Source organism: Haliotis rufescens, unplaced genomic scaffold (genome assembly GCF_023055435.1).
Source record: "Haliotis rufescens isolate VD_foot unplaced genomic scaffold, xgHalRufe1.0.p SCAF_15, whole genome shotgun sequence".
Classification (NCBI taxonomy): domain Eukaryota; kingdom Metazoa; phylum Mollusca; class Gastropoda; order Lepetellida; family Haliotidae; genus Haliotis; species Haliotis rufescens.
The window spans coordinates 17,986,903-18,005,726 of NW_025963835.1; the positions used below are offsets into that span (position 1 = coordinate 17,986,903).

The 18,824-nt window shown below is 39.9% G+C and overlaps 1 protein-coding gene across 10 annotated transcripts in view; it reads left to right on the forward strand.

Annotated features, from left to right (window-relative positions):
• Positions 1-18,824, forward strand: part of LOC124138662 (septin-2-like) — a 145,929-nt gene that overhangs the window by 111,413 nt on the left and 15,692 nt on the right. For 9 of the 10 annotated variants that reach the window (XM_046505418.2, XM_048396242.1, XM_046505415.2 and 6 more), the window contains 5 exons: positions 4,923-5,028; positions 7,376-7,462; positions 15,604-15,727; positions 15,919-16,053; positions 16,219-16,336. In XM_046505418.2, the coding sequence (XP_046361374.1) occupies positions 4,923-5,028; positions 7,376-7,462; positions 15,604-15,727; positions 15,919-16,053; positions 16,219-16,336 (570 nt within the window). Of the gene's footprint in view, positions 1-2,549; positions 2,569-4,922; positions 5,029-7,375; positions 7,463-15,603; positions 15,728-15,918; positions 16,054-16,218; positions 16,337-18,824 lie in introns of those variants that run through there. The other variant, XM_048396243.1, reaches the window with a different exon arrangement.

Below are 18,824 nucleotides of genomic sequence, written 5' to 3' on the forward strand. Positions count from 1 at the left end.
CTGTTGATGCACCATTCCACACTCTGTAACTCTTTACCATACTTTAGTGGGTACGCTTTGATCTCCAGTATGCTACATATTACTGCTCTAATGGGCCCGTGAAGATCCGGGGTAGAATAGGTCTTCAGCAACCCATGCTTGCTTTAAAGGCGACTATGCTTGTTGTACAAGGCGACTAATGGGATCGGGTGGTCAGACCCGCTGACTTGGTTCATGCATGTCATCATATCCCAATTGGGTGGATCGATGTTCATGTTGTCAATCACTGGATTGTCTGGTCCAGACTTGATTATTTACAGACCGCCATCATATAGCTGGAATATTGCTGAGTGCAACGTTGAACAACAAACAAACAAACAAACAAAGATCGATTATTTCATGGGCATAAGCTGAGCTTTAGGAACCAAAACCGAAAGGGATAGGTCGAAACATCAAAGATGCAAGGATTTCATTGGAGGGCATCTTCACTGCAGAATGTAATTGGTTGTGATTTTTACCTATGTTTGAGATCTGATATTGATTAAGCACCAATTGAATATCCTAATGTATTACAGTTTGCTGAGTGCTTGTTGGAGTCAGAATGATGTCAGCTCTTCAGTACCCCTATTTTCACAGTCTGGGGTTGAAGTTGAGATGGGTTAGGAAGGAGCCAGGATATTGTGGTCTTTGATGTGAATTTGCAGTTTTACTGCTTCATGGCACAGTGCCTGTGTTATTGCCATCATCTGTATTACTATTATAAATCATGGGCGTAGCGGTAATCAAGCCCCCAGGTAATCAAGCCCCCAGCTCGGGGTTGTTTGGTTCAGGTCCAGGTGTTCATGCCATGATTCACAAATGTTTTGGATTTTTGTTTGTGGGAAAGTTACAAGTTAACCATGGCGGATATCAGTTCCTGAAACCTGAATATTTTTTCTTCCTTCTTGGGAATCCATAGACTTGCACAAGGCTCTAACACAATAAATATTAGTTTAAATCATAATTTCTAGAAGATATAAATAATAAGAAGAAGTTGTTGCTTTGAGAGACTTGGGTCCTTTCTGCTTATCTGGACTTGCCTGTCATAAGGGACCCGTGAAGATCCGGGGTAGAATAAGACTTCAACCTATGCTTGCTGTAGAGGGCGACTATATAATGCTTGTCGTAAGAAGCGACTAACGGGATCAGGTGGTCAGGCTCGCTGGCTTGGTTGGTGCATGTCATCGATCCCAATTGCGTGGATCGATGCCCAAGATGTCAATCACTAGATTGTCTGGTCCAGACTCGATTATTTACAGAAAGCTGAATATTTCTGAGTGCGGTGTTAAACAACCATCCAACTATTATAAGGATAGAATTACTACACATTCATGGTCTTTCAGTGGAGCCTTGGAGCAAGGCTAGGGAATCCAGGATGGGTTAGACTGAGATCCTGGAAGATAAACTACATGAATGATAGTTTAACAGTTATATATTTTCATAAATACGTTTATGTTGTTTATTTGGATTATTTAGTTTCTTTGATTAGTCTTGATTAGTCTTGATATGTTCACCCACACAAACACCCCATTAGGCTTGTGAAACCCTTTCATCCCCTGATTTAGTATTCTGGCAAGGGTATTGTTGAAACCCTGTTAGGCCTGCCTCGTGATCTGGAAAAGCTATCATTGAAAGTCTTGTTAACCTTTAGCCTGCAGAATTGTTTTAGCATAAGGCGCTATATAGAGGTAGGACAATTTCAAACAGTCGGTGCTTCATTAAAAAAGGGCCAATTGAAGAAATATTTTGTGCATTTATTCCTAATAGAAAACTACACATTACTATGTAAAAATGTCATTATTATTTCAATCACCCAGGTTAAGACCAAAGCGAACACAAAATTTGTAAATTTTCGTGAACTCACCTGAATTACACTATTGGAGATGGTTTACGTTTCATGTTATTTGATATTTTGCAAGCTGGTCATTTATGCATGCCATACATAACTTAAAATATATGCGAAGTCTATTCATTAAACAGTTATAACAAGTTTAATTTGGGGGTTTCCTTCGACTATTCGCCTGTGGAATGGGTTCGACAGTAGCATTGAGAGCAGTAAACCTCCCAATGCTATGGGTTGGTGATCTGGTCAGTGTATCTTGTTACAAGCCCCATGAAGGGGCGGTCAGGTAGCCTAGTGGTTAAAGCATTCGCTTGTCATGCCGAAGACCCGGGTTCAATTCCCAACATGGGTACAATGTGTGAAGCCCATTTCTGGTGTCCCCCGCCATAATATAGCTGGAATATTGCTAAAAGCGGCGTAAAACCATAGTCACTCACTACAAGCCCCATGAAACCCCACATCGTGCCACAGACTGGTGATCTGGTCAGTGTATCTTGTTACAAGCCCCATGAAACCCCACATCGTGCCACAGATTGGTGATCTGGCAAGGATATCGTTGATGGCCCTGTTAAACTCTCTTCACTTTGTGAGTTCAACTTGACATGGGCCCCAAGCAGTTTACAACATTCTCAATCTGTGAGACAGTTCCCAAGGCATGAGTACCAGCTGAATTAACTGTTCAGCCCCTGAAGAACGATCACAAACAGGTGATGTACACAGACGCCAGTCAGGTCGAATTGCATCACGCCAAGGAGGAGATTCCTGAAGTTAGGTTTACCCTTTACAGCCGATCTAATTAGATATGTTTATTTCGGGAAAATTAGAATCCGCCTTGAGATGAGAGATTGATAGCCAGTTCGGGAAGTGGGCTTTTGGTGAAACATTTTTATTGAAAAGTTAAATATGTTGTGAGCTGTGGAGAGACATGTTTGTTATTATGTCAACATAGATTTTTGTTGAAGTTAAGTTTAGATTCGTGTCTGGAGACACATCTAGGAGAAAAGCATTTTCAGTCTTGTTTCACAAAGAAATAGCCGTCCTATACTGTGACTGGTCGTACCAGTGTGTGTTTTGTTCTTATACTGATATGTATTATTGTGAGTGGACCAGATCAGATATTTGCTTGATGTCAAAGGTTCTTCTAACTCAGGCATGATAGTGGCCATTATAATGCAAAGTTTTCCCCTTGTGTGTTGACTAAGATAATGTTATTCAGTTTGAACAAGAAAACAAGAAATCATCTGCTGTGTGAATCTAGATGTTTGATCTAGACTTGCTTAGGCTTTTAGTAAAAAATATATGTTGTCGGATCATAGGTTTTCGGACATCATACGTGTCCGGATGACCATCTTCCACAGTCACGGTGCGGGATTAGTGTATACTCGTGTATATTCGTGTATATTCATGTATACTCTCCAACCAGTGACTATGAGGAGCAGAAACTGGCATCATTCCCTAATCGCTGCCCCAGGCAGGGTGTATCCCATGACTGACTGAGGCTCGGGAGGCACAACCTGCAGCATTTACAGGGTGACGGTCGGGGCAAGGTCACTTCACACATTCCCACCACACTGAATCACTTGTGACTGGAATACCACACAATACCTACATACTGAGACCTCATGTTACATCAGCCCGCAGCCTCCGACAGATAACTCTCACACACTGTCATCCTAGAATCTCCATTGGAACCTGAGTCCTCCTGCCTACCAGGATGTCCATGAGATTTTTTTAAGATGAGATAATTTATTGTACATATACGCCTAAATTTAAACAAACATTTAGTCTATGAAATCTTATATTATTAAATATCCCTTCTTGATTCTAAAAATAATATTTACAAAATTTCCTTATGCAGGGTTAGAAACTAACAGTTTTTGTCCACTAGTCCTTATAATGATAACATATAGCAAAACCCTTTAAATGGGCCAATGACTACTAGTCCTTAGGATACCTTTACTATTGGGCAGTTTGGTAAGGACTACAGGACTAGTGCCAATTTCTAACACTGATTATGCTGAATAGAGCTAGCTAGAGCTGGCTAGACTTGCTTTTGAATACATTTCTAGATTTATTTACTTTTTCATGAAAGAAATATATTCCACAGTCATGGTGCTGGTCTACCCTAAAATAAAAGACCCAATAGACGAGACCATAGCCTTGCTCCAAGGCTGTACTGAATGGTGGATCCATTGGTGTATAGTAATTCTATCCTTATAATAGACAAGTCTAGACAGGTGGACAGTAAGGACTCAAGTGTCTTATAGGGACAACTTGTTCTTCTTAATTTAATCAAGAAATAATGATTTTAACTAATAGTTAATGCCTTACAGACTTCTGCAAGTCTAACTAGACCCGAGAGAGTAAATACATTGAATACCTAAAGAAAGCTGTTAACACCCAATATGAATGATAAAATGTGAGTAAATACCCAATGTTTAGAAAGTATCTTGCGCCCTGACCCACTAAGGGTATTAATAGTAAATATAATGCGCTAAATAATGGCACTTTTCTCAAACAACATTCTCACCTTCTCCGAACCACATTCAACCCATCTCAGACAACATTTGCACCACAACCCACATTCAACCCATTTGCACCATGACCCACATTCAACCCATTTGCTCCGTGATTCATATTCAACCCATTTGCACCACGACCCACATTCAACCCATTTGCTCCGTGATTCATATTCGATCCCCGGCCGCGTCATACCAAAAGACGTTAAAAGATGGTACTTGATGTTATCCTGTCTGGAGCTCGGCATTAAGGGGCTAAAACAAGGACTGGTCGGCTCGGAGTCAGTATACTGTGTCTGAGTGGGGTATTCATGTTAAACTGCAGCATGGTATCTCAGTCGTCTACCACTATAAATCGGCATTAGTCCGGACTAGTACAAGCAGCCACACACACACACACTCACGTGCATGCACGTCGCTATATAAGTGCAATAATCTTGGACGCGATGTTAAACCCAATTTCACCTCACCTCACCTTGTAATCACTTCCTGTAAACATTAACGGTCACGTCTTTCTTATCCATGGCTTTCCTTGTTTTCAGTTTGTGAACCCTGAGCAGCCCGGCTATGTGGGATTTGCAAATCTTCCAAACCAAGTTCACAGAAAGTCGGTGAAGAAAGGGTTCGAGTTCACACTTATGGTGGTTGGTGAGTATGTTTTCTGTTTATTAGCATGTTGGCATTATTAAAAGGGGCAGAAAAAATAGATATGTACGACACGAGCGATTACCCAAAAGATAATCCACTGCACAGCGTAGTAAATAAAAAGGTGTTAGGTAAGATGAAGGATGAATGTGCTGGGACCCCTATAGCGGAGTATGTCGGATTAAGACCTAAGATGTATTCTATAAAGAAGTCCGATAATGGGGAGATAAGAAAAGCTAAGGGCGTTAAGAAGTATGTTGTAAAAAAGCATATCAAACACGAACAGTATAAAGAATCATTATTCAACGGTAGAACGTTCAAACAGGAGATGAACTCTTTAAGAAGTTACAATCATAGGATGTATGGATTAAGAATGAACAAGACATCATTATCCTCCTTAGATACAAAGAGATGGATTGATAATGATGGTGTAACTACCTATGCTTATGGTTATGGTGGTAATACCGTACCGTCGGGAACTATGAACAACTCTTCTCGTACAAATGCCCTACCCGGTCCATCTTGAAGATAATAAAGAATAGGCTCTCCTTCTTTCGTAACCAATCGACTAATGTTATACGTCTTAAGGGACCATATGGGATTGGTTGCGCGACGTAGGCCTCCTTCGAGTTCACCTGCCTGGTATAAATATCTTACCCTTACTCTATCCGGAAGTTTTCGTTCTTTGCCTCTCCTCGGTGCTGAAGATTCGGAAGTCACGGATTTCATTTTAATAGCATCGGATGGTTTCTTCCCTATTAATCTCGTTACTTCATTATTCAGCGCTGATACAACGGCTGATAATCGTGTCACCCATTTGGTTGATCTCAATCGCTCGGATTTCATTTCGATCCCATACTGATAGCCAAACAAACGTTCCGCTAATGTCCTGTTAAATCTTTCGACGATAGCTTGACTGCGGTGGGCCTCTCTTTCACCACGCCTGATTTCGACATTGTGCTTTGTTAACAGTTTTGTTATCGATCGGATAAACTCGCAACCGGGATCTACTTGAAATAGCTTAGGCCATTTTAGCGGTCCGCGTTTATATATGCGACTCAGTGCATTAGCTACTTCTGTTGAATCTTTCGAGGTTAATGGCTCAGCCTCTTTGTATCGACTAACCACATCCACTACTGTTAAAGCGTATTTATACGTTTCGCGTTTTACCTTATCGTGGGAAAGAAACAAGAGGTCAGCCTGATGAACTTCATTCGTTGTAAAAATATCAATTTTTCTTCCTCGGTATATAACGCGGTGCCGGTAAATATATTTGCCACATCGCTTGTTTCTTTAACCAATCCTTGGCCACATCTTTAGATACCTTAGCCGTGGTGGCTAATTTTTTTATTGCTCCTACACCTTTCCAATATCCTCGTGGGCTATAGTAAATTTTATTCATTATTAATTAATATTGATATTTCTTTTAAAACGACTTTTGTTGAATCGCATCATCATTTTTATACTAATAGAAGCAATGATTGGCCCCAGGTATTGGTGAGCTGGAGCCAATTTAACTTAATCTCATGACTATCATTGAATCGCATAGTCATTTTGGCATAAAAAATGCCACCTGTAGTAGCGGTATAGGTATATAAATCCAGCTCCAGTGGAGTTGCGGCAGAACCCCTATTACCTATACTACTAAAGGAGGTCCCATTGCAAGGTATTTTGCATCATTATCTTTACGCCTATTTTGAATAGTTATTAACTGCCATGCCTTAAAGAATTCAGGTAAACGAACACATGATAATACACTTGATCAATAAAAATGTGAAATGAGTCCAAAAAAAACTCCAAAAAACTGGAGGGTTAATTTGTTCATGCGGGTTCTGAGCTTAAATTAACTCAGAAGTTTATTGTATGTCAGATTGTCACGGGAGGTAAGACTGTCATCAGAAGGCAGATTATCAACGTAAATGACATTATCATCTTGTAAACATCAGATTATCATCATGTTGTCATCAGATTATCATTGTAAGTCAGATTATCATCGTGTGGACATCATGTTATCGTAAGTCAGATTATCATCGTACATAACATTGTCCAATAAGTCCGCTGCTTGGGCAGGGTTTGGGAGTCTTAGGGATCACAAACTCCGCTGTGTAACAAAAATACTCAAGTCAGCATATCTCCATGACATGATTTGTTCCTCTCACTACTGACCTCTGGGTTGTCTGATCCAGGCCAGATTTGGGGGAGTCTGGTTTAGTGAGGTGTGTATTTCATGTCACTGTTTTGTTTACAGGGAAGTGTGGTTTAGCGAGGGGTGTATTACATGTCACTGTTCTGTTTATAGGGGAGTCTGGTTTAGCGAGGTGTGTATTGCATGTCACTGTTCTGTTTACAGGGGAGTCTGGTTTAGGGAAGTCCACACTAGTCAACAGCTTGTTCCTGACAGACTTGTACCCAGAAAGACACATACCCTCCGCAGCAGGTAAGCCCATGAAGATGTTTCTAATAAACAGCAGGACATGTTCATCAACGAAGCTAGCAAATGATGAACTGTATATTTAACTCTCACTCACCAATTATCCACCCCTTGTTCATTCTCTCACTGAAACACCCATCCACCAACTCAACTCATTCGGGGGCACGGGTGGCCCAGTCGTCTGAAGTGCCATGATTCGCTGTGCAGAGTTGCATCCCTTGGGCATGCCAGAAACCTATGATTGTGGATTCAAATCCCGGTTCTACCCGATTAAGTTTCTAGGTTTCTCAGCACCATACCCGTGCTGGTGGGTTTCACCGAAGCGGTAAACGTCTGAGACCTGCATCACTTCGGGCTTTCCTCCCACATTAAGCTGACATGCCGTGATATAACTGGAATAGTGTTAAAAAAGCAGCATTAAACTCAACTCACTCACTCACTGAACTCATTCCTCACTCACTGACCTACCCACCCCAGACCAAACCAATCACTCACAGTGAAAATGAAGAGTATCCCCAAATCACAAATCAATTTCCCTGACCAATGACTTGCTGTGCAATAAAGGAGCTGTAACTTGATGCACTCAGTATTTAGTTAAACCATGTTCAATATGTGACCAGCAGTAATTGTATGCATCCTTGAGATGTCTTTGTTTCATAGGTATTGATCATGTGCCCGGCTTGCTGCTTGGCCAGTGCAAGATGACGGCCCTCAGGGTACCACTGTCTGAGTTCTGCAGCAGTGGGTAATCAAACATGCTGAATGACCATCTGCTGGCATAGACTTGTAATTTGTGGTTAGGAAATCAGTATTCTCTCAGTCCAAGACGATGGCCATGGAATACCACTGTTTGATTGACTGCTGTAATAGTTAATCAAACTGATCCTTGCACAATGACTTACCATCTGCTGGCAAACACTTGTAATTTGTGGTTAGGAAATCAGTATTCTCTCAAGGTCATGGTGACATTAAGTTATAAATATGCAATGGATGAATGGTATTGATTAACGGTGAGAAAAGATTTAATTGTACAGCTTCTCAGTCTGCTACAGTGAAAAGAAATGATTCATCTTGACTGTTTGTACTTCAAGAGTGACTAATAACTCACGGCGTTGACTAAGCGGTGTCAAAAATAGCTTATGATCACAGCAAAGCGTAGTATTCCCATTGGATGTGTGAATCATACTATACCATGCTTGAAGGCAAAGGTTTTTGTTTGTTTATTCTTAAATTCAGCACTCAGCAATATTGCAGCTATATATGACGGCGGTCTGTAAATAATCAAGTCTGGACCAGACAATCCAGTGATTGACGTGAGCATCAATCCACACAATTGGGATAAGATGACATGCACCAGCCAAGTCGGTGAGCCTGACCACCCGATCACGTTAGTCGCCTCTTACAACAAGCTACAATGTGTGAAGCCCATTTCTGGTGTCCCCCGTCGTGATATTGCTGGAATATTGCTAAAAGTGGCGTAAAACCATACTCACTCACTCACTTACAACAAGCATGGGTTGGTGAAGATCTTCACTGGGGTGTACTGGGATCATATGGTTCTATTGATAACTGAAAATTTATAATTTCCGAGATTGATCAATATTGTTGCCGGTACCACGGACCTATACAAGTCCGTGCCGGTACACAATAAACAAGCTGTCAGTACAGTGTTGTGTTTGTATGTAGTGGGTCAACAAAAAACTCGGACTCCCTTTCAGATTGTTTTAAGTCCCTGTAAAGTCGAATAAAACTATCAAGACATTTCACCATAAATTGTGCAACATAGAAAAACAAGTGCCAGGTAGAATTGAAATAAATGTATTGATTTTGTTTGAATTTTTGTTTATGAAAACTAAACAATATTGGTAAGCCTAGAGTGTAAAGACAGATCAAGTAAACACCAACCCACTTCAGAGAGTTACAAAAAGAATTCCCAAATCACACTGTGATAAATGAGAAGATAAAAAAGATGTTAGTCTTGAGTATATACTGTCAAAATCTCTCCTACCGACTCCTGAAACACAAATATCAGAAATACCAAGCAAGCCCATCATACATTTGCAAGTCTAGATTGCTTCAGATATTCTCAGGGCCCCTTTCTGTTATATATTAAAAAGGCAGTTTTTTGCAAAAACAATCTTAAAATACTATTATCTTAGTGACTAACTGTTAGTCTCATATTGTCTGTGTTGTATTAATTTATAAACAGATTAGAAACCAACTCTAAATAAACTTTTCATCTGAGAAAAAAAATTTGCTAGGTCCTATTATGTCTTAGTGATTTGATAATTAATTTGCTGGAAGTTTGATCAGGAAGTGCCTGCCAAATGAACAATGACGTACATGCACATTCAGGAGAGTAAAGCTTGTTGTTGGTCTGATCCCATGTAACTATAAACCAGATGTTTAATTATACCCACCAGACAAGGATTAGGTGACTATAAACAGACTGCACCCTGTGCCCACCAGAACACGTCCTGTACACAAGGTTGATAATAAGTTGATTTTGTTGCTGTAGGCTGATGTGTTTGCCTAACTCCATGTAGGATGCACTGTATCTCGGGGTCATGTGTTTCCTTATTTGTGACCTAGAAAAATAGGATCCTTTTTGATAGCAGTTCACAAGTCTATCTGACATGGAACCATTGAAATGACCAAGTGTGATTAAGCATACGAATAGCTAATATTGTGTGAATAACAATCTTTACATTTCTCAAATAATTTTATTGGTGATTTGGTTTTTTTTGGCTCTTTTCTTTTAAATTTTCAATCATTGGAAGAAATAAAGCGAATATATAGATAAAAAAAAAGTTAGGGATCATGATTATATTGAGGGTGGGGATACGTTTTTCAAATGAAGATTGAGCACACAATTTCACAAAAAATATCCCTCAAAATATTCATGATCCATAACTTATTTTGTTCGGTATCTGTATGGAGGGTGTTCTCCCTGTCCGGAGAGTGGTTGTATGATTGAAGTTAGACTTGCTCAAGTCTATAAGCCAATAATTATTAGTTTAAATTTCTAGATTATATAAATAAAAACAACAAGTTGTCCCTATAAGAGACTGGAATGTTCTAGACTTGCCTAATAGGAGGATTGAATTACTTCACATCCATGGACTTATCTTTCAGTACAGCCTTGGAGCAAGGCTAGATTGAAGTGTGTTCAGGGAATAAGTGTGATCAAGTTCCCAATCAGTGGCTCAGTAACCTGAGAACCTCTCACTGCCGAGGCTTGATTGGTTATAAAGACTTCTGTACATTGTGGCCGACAGCAACTGTTGTTGTATGGAGACAGGTTAAGTCGGGGTCAATCAATGCCATGTTTTTGTATAGCTCTTTAACTGTGGCATTGTTACACATTTGCGTTATTGACTTTCTCGTTCACAAGTGTTCAACCAGATTATATCTTTGGGTAGATTTATCTGCATTCATTCTCAGTGCAGCTGAAAGGGTTGTTGTCACACTAGACTAACACTTAGTCAATGAAAACATGTCTTTAAAATAATTTTTTAAAATTTCTTAAGAACCTTTCCTCTTCTGCTGTTTTCATGTGGAATCAAGCAAACTAGACTTGCTTAGTTTGATCTACACTTGCCTAGGCTTTTTGTAAAAAAATTACCTAAAAAATATAAATTCCACAGTCATGATCCAGGACTATTGTCGCACGGGTACTACAGATGTGTACCCCAGGTACATTTCTGTATTCAGAAATGTACCCTAGCCCAAATCAGACTGCAGAAAGGTACGCATTGACTCATGACCTCACTCCTGAGGGAGATATGTACCTAAGGAGGTGTATCAGGCCAAACCTGTGAAGTACTGGGTGGCTCTAGCTGGCTATCGGCAGCATCTGAACATGCCGTGATCATCAGTGTCACTGACCAGGGGGCAGTGATGTCTGACTGTAATTACAGACTGCCTCTCCTCCACCATCTGCTGCATGCTGTGTCCCCCTCAGCTTCTCTACAACCTTGGTGATGGGTATTAGCTCGTCCTGCACCATAGCTGTGGAATATATTTTTTTTAGGGAAAAAAACACAATCTAGAATTGTATACAAAAGCAAGTCTAGCCAGCCCAAATCAGCTTCGGGAAAATTACTTTTTGTATTTTTGGAGTCAAGAAGGGCATTGTGTAATAGGATTTCATAGACTAAATGTTAGTCTAGGTATTGGCCTGAAGTTGGTGTTGCAGTTTTCTACAATAATGATTCATGTATTGTGATATGTACCACAACATATCGCATGCGTTCCTTCGTCTGTATTTAGTGATGAACCTGAATGGAGAAAAAAACTTCCTTCGCTCATTTTTTACAACTTTTTATTTTGTTGGATGTTGCTATGGTCACTATGTATGCATAATAATAGACACCTGATATACAGGAAACTGGTCACAAATAGTTCCGCCTTTTCAATCACAGGAAACAGTTGCTATTTTCTTAATTTCATAATTTTTCGTCTGATATGTCAATTTCGTATAAAAAAAATTCCAACAGAATGAAGATATGCATGCATGAAACTCAATGTACCAATATTTTCCAAATGTATTGTGGTACATATTCATTAGTATTTCATACCATGGTATACCGGTGATACTGCACACCTCTATACAGTTTAGTGCTCTTTGTTTATCAGTCTAGTATACAAGGGGATCTGGTCAACCATTAATTCATTTCAAACAAAGACTTTGGGTGCTATTTCAATAATGTCACGGTGTCAAACATACTGTTTGTATATCCGGAGTAAGATTTATTGCCAAGTCAGGAACTTACAGTCTGACGTGTTAACAACTTAGGAATAACAAAATTGCAGGGAATATTATGTTGTTAGATTCTCCACTGAAAGGTTGTTACAACTGCAGAGTAAAATCAAGTTGGTAACCTTATCATTTGACATATCCACTTCATATGTCTACAGCAACCCATGCTTCCCATAACAGGCGACGGGGGCACGGGTGGCCCTGTCGTCTAAGGCGCCACGATTCGCTGTGCAGAGTTCCGTCCCTTGGGCATACCAGAAACCTATGATTGTGGATTCGAATCCCGGTTCGCCCCGATTATGTTTCTAGGTTTGTCAGCACCATACCCGTGCTCATGGGTTTCACCAAAGTGGTAAACGTCGGAGACCTGCATCACTTCGGGCTTTCCTCCCACATTAAGCTGACCCGCCGTGATATAACTGGAATACTGTTAAAAGCGGCGTTAAACCCAACTTACTCACTCATAACAGTCGACTATGCTTGTTGTAAGAGGCGACTAACGGTATCTGGTGGTCAGGTTCGCTGACTTGGTTGATGCATGTTATCGCATCCCAGTTGCGTAGATCGATGCTCATGATGTAAATTACTGTATTTTCTAGACCAGACTCGATTATTTACAGAACGCTGTCATATAGCTGGAATATTGCTGAGTGCTGCATTAACAGAACAACAGACAAAAAAATAATTAAAAGGCACATGCTAACCATCTTAGACATTTTGAGTAACCTATGCTTGTCATTACTGCAGGGGATTATGTGGATCAGGTGGTCAGACTTGATGACTTGGTAGATTGCAAATCCATGTGGCATTGTCATAGTACTTCTGTGGTGTATGATGTTGCTCATATTATCAATCACTGGTTTGTCTCAACTGGATTTTTAACAGGCTTCCATGATATAGCTTGAAAATGCTGTGTGTGGTGTTAAATAGTCTGCCATACAGACCCTGAAACAAGTATATCCAATAGAGCCCATGCAAGTCTAGAATAGTTGGCAAGTCTAGATTACTGTCATACAGACCCTGAAACAAGTATATCCAATACAGCCCATGCAAGTCTATAATAGTTGGCAAGTCTAGATTACTGTCATACAGACCCTGGAACAAGTATATCCAATACAGCCCATGCAAGTCTATAATAGTTGGCAAGTTTAGATTACTGTCAGACAGACCCTGAAACAAATATATCCAATACAAGTCTATAATATTTGGCAAAATGAAGAAAGTCTCTGGGATCCTTTTTATTATGTTTTATAACTAAAATGTACCAACTATTTTTTTTCTGTAAAGTATGTTTATTTCAGAGACTTGATGTTAGTCTAGGTGTTCAACACCAAGGTTATTTACTGGGACGGTCTGAGATATACAGTATTGCCTGTGATGTTTCAGGCATTATTCCAGACAAGTACAAGCAGACAAACATACACACGCAGTGTTAAACCACATTCCCCCTCACCTGAAGCAAATATCACTCTTAAACGCAGTCCTAGAAGTTTGCAGGTGATGTGGATTGTTTTGAGGGGAAAAAACAATGGAGCAATATTTTTGTTTTGACATTTGTCTGCCTTGTCTGTATCAACGTGTGCCAGCCAGCCTGCATGTGTTGAAGACTGGCATGTTCAACAGCAGGTGCTTGGTTCACTAGATAGTCTCGCATTCCTTCACACCTGTGTAAACCCTAGGTGTCGGGGATCAGTTACAGTTTAGTTCCAACAGCCTGCTGTACTGGTTGATGATATTACTGGAAATAGTTTAGTCTACATCTAGTATTGGAAATGAACACATTTTATGCAAAAGAACCCAGTTGTTAAATTATCTTAATAAAATATAATAACAAAGAGCCAAGAGACTTTCAGAACTTCAGTAATCTAGAATTGCAAGGGCTGTATTGGGTATATTTGTTTCAGGGTCGTAGAGCTGGGACGGGTAACTCAGGTACCGGGGTCCGATGGGTACTGAGTAGGACCTGGGTACCCACAGGACTACCTGGACCTGTGGTTAGTCACGTGATATATTGTCTAATGACTAAAATTATCTGTAACTCTATGGTTACACTACAAGTCACTAATGTTTGCTTTTCATATGATTGAATAAGCATATAACTTAAGTCAACTTCAGTGTATGCATGACCAGATTGTTTAATACATGTATCAAAATACGTTTTGCCAGGGCTATGCTAAAAAAGTTCCCAGTCGCATTTTGATATATCTCCTGATATCTCCTGATATCACCCGGGTAGGGTCGGGTAATAGGGGGGCGGGTACCTGGGTAGGGTCGGGTAAAAGGGGGAGGGTACCTGGGTAGTAGATTTGGACTCGTCCCATCCCTACAGGGTCTGTATGACAGACTAGACATATTTGTACTCCTATGAAAAATGCAGAAAGTATGAAAATAAAACAATCTAATACCCTCTTCCACCCATAGCTCTGTCCTGTTCACAGCCACAGTCCAGTCAATATTGACCAGATTGTAGATTATTGTGACACAATCTAAGTTCCTGTTATACTGGCTAGACACCAGATTTGTTTGTTTGTGATATGATGCCTTGTGTTAAAAGTGGTTGGGGAAACTGGAATTTTCCACACGTTACTGACCTGCTGACAGTTTTATTGCAATACAAGATCCTTCTAGATGTGGACATTTTGCGAACATTTCACTGGAGTATTTAGCCCAGTCTGATTCCGTTCCTTGTTTTATTGATTTTCAATATGCTCACACAGGCATGAGGCAATAAATTTCTGACATACTCACAAAATTTGACAAAAGTGTAAAAAAAAATCATTTTAATGAAAACACAGCTTATTCCATTTAATATCCTGGTTGTTTTGGTTTTTTTTGCGAAATTTGCTATGACTTCTACTGGAAAACAATTGAACCGTGATGTGTCGATAAACAATGAACCGTGATGTGAATAGCTTGTCTTCATCATAGATTTAACTTTCATCTCTTTAAGTCCAAGATTTGTTTGTTTTTCTGTTGTTTAACACTGCACTCAGCAATATTCCATCTATGTGATGGTGGTCTAAATCATGTCTGGACCAGACAATCCAGTGATTGACATCATGAGCATCGATCCACGCAATTGGGATACGATGACATGCATCAACTAAGTCAGTAAGCCTGACCACCTGATCCCATTAGTTGCAGCTCACAACAAGCATAGTCGCCTTTTACGGCAAGCATGGGTTGCTGAAGACCTATTCTAACCCATATCTTCACGGGTCTTAAGTTTGAGAAACACATTAGACATTTCCTTAAGATTTAGGAGTAAGTTTGATTTGACAGGTCAGTTAAGCCATATCTGTAAAAGAATTGAACAGATAAAATGTCCCAATTCTTTTCTTGTTTGTGTCCTGCCCCTATTCATGCCCTTTTTGCTTGATTTCAGAAAAAGTCCCGCAAACTGTAAAAATCGATGCTTCGACAGTGGAAATCGAGGAACGGGGTGTGAAGCTGAGGTTGACTGTTGTGGATACGCCAGGATTTGGAGACTCCTTAAACTCACAAGACTGGTTGGTATAGGGGAGCTAGCCTCTCTTACAGACCCCAGAATACTCCATACCAATGTCATCCCCTTCTCGGCTCTATGCTCATGCCCTTCTTACGCTCTTTCCAACATAATGTTGTTGATCAAGTTAAGTCTGTTTCACTGTCCGATGCTGAATTGTTGTTGTAGGTCTTAGTATGTGCTCGTGTGTTACAGCTTCCGACCAATCATCCAGTATGTTGACGACCAGTTTGAGAGGTATCTACAAGACGAGAGTGGGCTGAACAGAAGGCACATCGTCGACAACCGCGTCCACTCCTGCTTCTACTTCATCAACCCTTCAGGACATGGGTAGGTGTCAATGTCCTTAAATGACCTTCAGGACATGCCCTCCTTCCTAAATGGACATATTTATACACGCCAAAACAGCTAATCCTAAACAATGCTGAACTAGATTTATGCACTTGAGAACATTTTTGTTTCTGCATGTATTGACTTTGGCATTTCTCATTGCAGATTGAAACCTCTCGACATATCTTTTATGCGGGCACTCCATCACAAGGTCAACATCGTCCCTGTAATAGCTAAAGCTGACACGCTCACAAAACAGGAAGTGTTAACTCTCAAGCGACGGGTAAGGGAACAGAGAGGGTTTCCGCCATCTTGATGTTAGACCAGAATATTTTTGAGAGAGGATGTGCAAAGTTTGGAATTCACTGGAGGTGAAGTGGTGTACTTGACACTTTCCATAACCATCTGCAGTGATGTGGCAATTTAGTCTGCTTTGTTTTGATGTGATGTCAAAACATGTGGTGACACTCGGGGCACGTGACTTAGTTCAGCTGCTCCTCTGTTAACCCAGCAGGGAATGGGTACTAGGGCTGGGACGGGTAACTCGGGTACCCGTTTCGGGTGGGTACTGAGTAGGACCCGGGTGCCCAAAGGACTACCCGGACCTCTGGTTAGTCACGTGATATATTGTTTCATGACAAAAATTCACTAAATAACTACATGGTTACACGACAATATCAAGTCTCTAATGTTCGCATTTCTTCATGACTATGAACACGTTCCTTCTGACTTATATATGTTTGAACAAAGCCAAAACTTCAGTCAACTTCAGTGTATGCATGACCACATCGTTTTATACGTGTATCTAAAACATTCTGCCAGGGCTACTGTCAAACTATTCCCAATCGGACATTTGAACCTATCTCTTGACACCAACAGCGGGTACCTGGGTAGGGTTGGGTAATAGGGATGTGGGTACCCGGTTAGTAAATTTGGACTCGTCCCAGCCCTAATGGGTACCCGATATGTGAGGTGGATGTAAAAACCCTCTAGTGCCTGCAGCCGGCAGCTTGGATTGTATACTTCCCAGGGAGTTGAGAATGATGCATGTAACTAGGATGCAGACGGATCCACTGTTTGGGAAACAAATGTAGACTGTATTTGAGCGGAGATGTTTGGACAAGGGCATATATACATATAATCCTTACATAATAGTACTTTCAACAGCAGCTGTACATTCATTTATTTGAGGGGAGAAGGGTAATGATGGGAATTCTTTGAAACGTCATGATGATTGGATTGTCCTAACTAGTCAATCATCAAAATTAATGAGTTTGTTTATTTTTATTTTTTTAATGTTTATTTCATAAAAAGTTAATTAAAAAAAGAACACAAATAGGTACTTCAGCCTACTTACTTTATGTTTCAAGTTCCTCACTTTTTATCTCCCAGTACAAAGTAGTCATTGAATCTTCTCTGATCGATGCTTATGATGTACTGGATTATCTGGTCCAGGCTCGGTTAATTACAGACCGCCATCCTACAGATGAAATATTGCTGAGTGCAACGTTGAACAACAAACAAAAAAATAGACAAAGTTATATCAGGGTTGATGGAGGTTGCTGGAGTGTTAATGATCGATTGTGGGAAGTTGTGTTTGATCTTTTATACCTTCAAATTCTTTCAATTATACGGAACACCACTAGCGAAAGGGTAGCCTAGAGGCTGAAGTATTTGCGAATCACGTAAACCTGGCTTCAATTCCCTTCATGGGTTCAATCTGCTCATTCCTGCATCCTCTTTTGTGATATGGCCGGAATATTCCTCCTGCTTGGAAAATATCCACTTACTATTTATTTCGTCAATATCTTAAAATAATATATATACAATGTTATCATATTATATAAAATGATATAAATTATTATAAAATGATATAAAATATTATCAGATGGTATACAATGTTATAAAATAAAATGAAATAGTGTAAAATGATATAAAATATTATCAGATGATATAAAATATTATTTGATGGTATACAATGTTATAAAATAATATGAAATAGTATAAGATGGTATGCTATAAAATATTATAAAATGGTATAAAATATTATAAAATGGTATAAAATAGTATAAAATAGTATAAAATAGTACAAAATAGTACAAAATAGTACAAATAATATACAATACTATGTTGTCAGTTTCATTGTTTCACGCTCATGTAAATCATGAAGTGATTAAAAACTGCACGTAGAAGGCTGTGACTGGTAAACCAGTTAAGTAATGTAGCCATGTTTCATTGAAGTGCATTGAAGTAGACAACATGTCAGCTAGATATGGATGGTTCTCACAGGTCAAGTATATGTAAGTGGTTTCTAGGAATCATGTCCTGGGGAAAACATTTCCTTCAACACAGCAAGCTGTCGATATTTGTGGCTATATCCTTCCTTCCTGACAGGAAGCATGTTCTCATGTAGACCTGGTTAGTTTTGGCTACATAAAGTTACATATCCTTGTCATGGGTCAATCAAATATGTCTCTCCTGAAGTGAGTGAGTTAACGTTTTGCACTGCATCGGCAATATGCATGGTGTATTCAGTGAATTACTTAATTGACACTGATCATTCACTATTTCTGTTGCCCGTGAAGATTCCGGGGTAGAATAGGTCTTCAGCAACCCATGCTTGCCGTAGAAGGTGACTATGCTTGTCGTAAAAGGCAACCAACGGGATCGGGTGGTCAGGCTCGCTGACTTGGTTGATACATGTCATCGATCCCAATTGCGTGGATCGATGCTCATGATGTCAATCACTGGATTGTCTGGTCCAGACATGA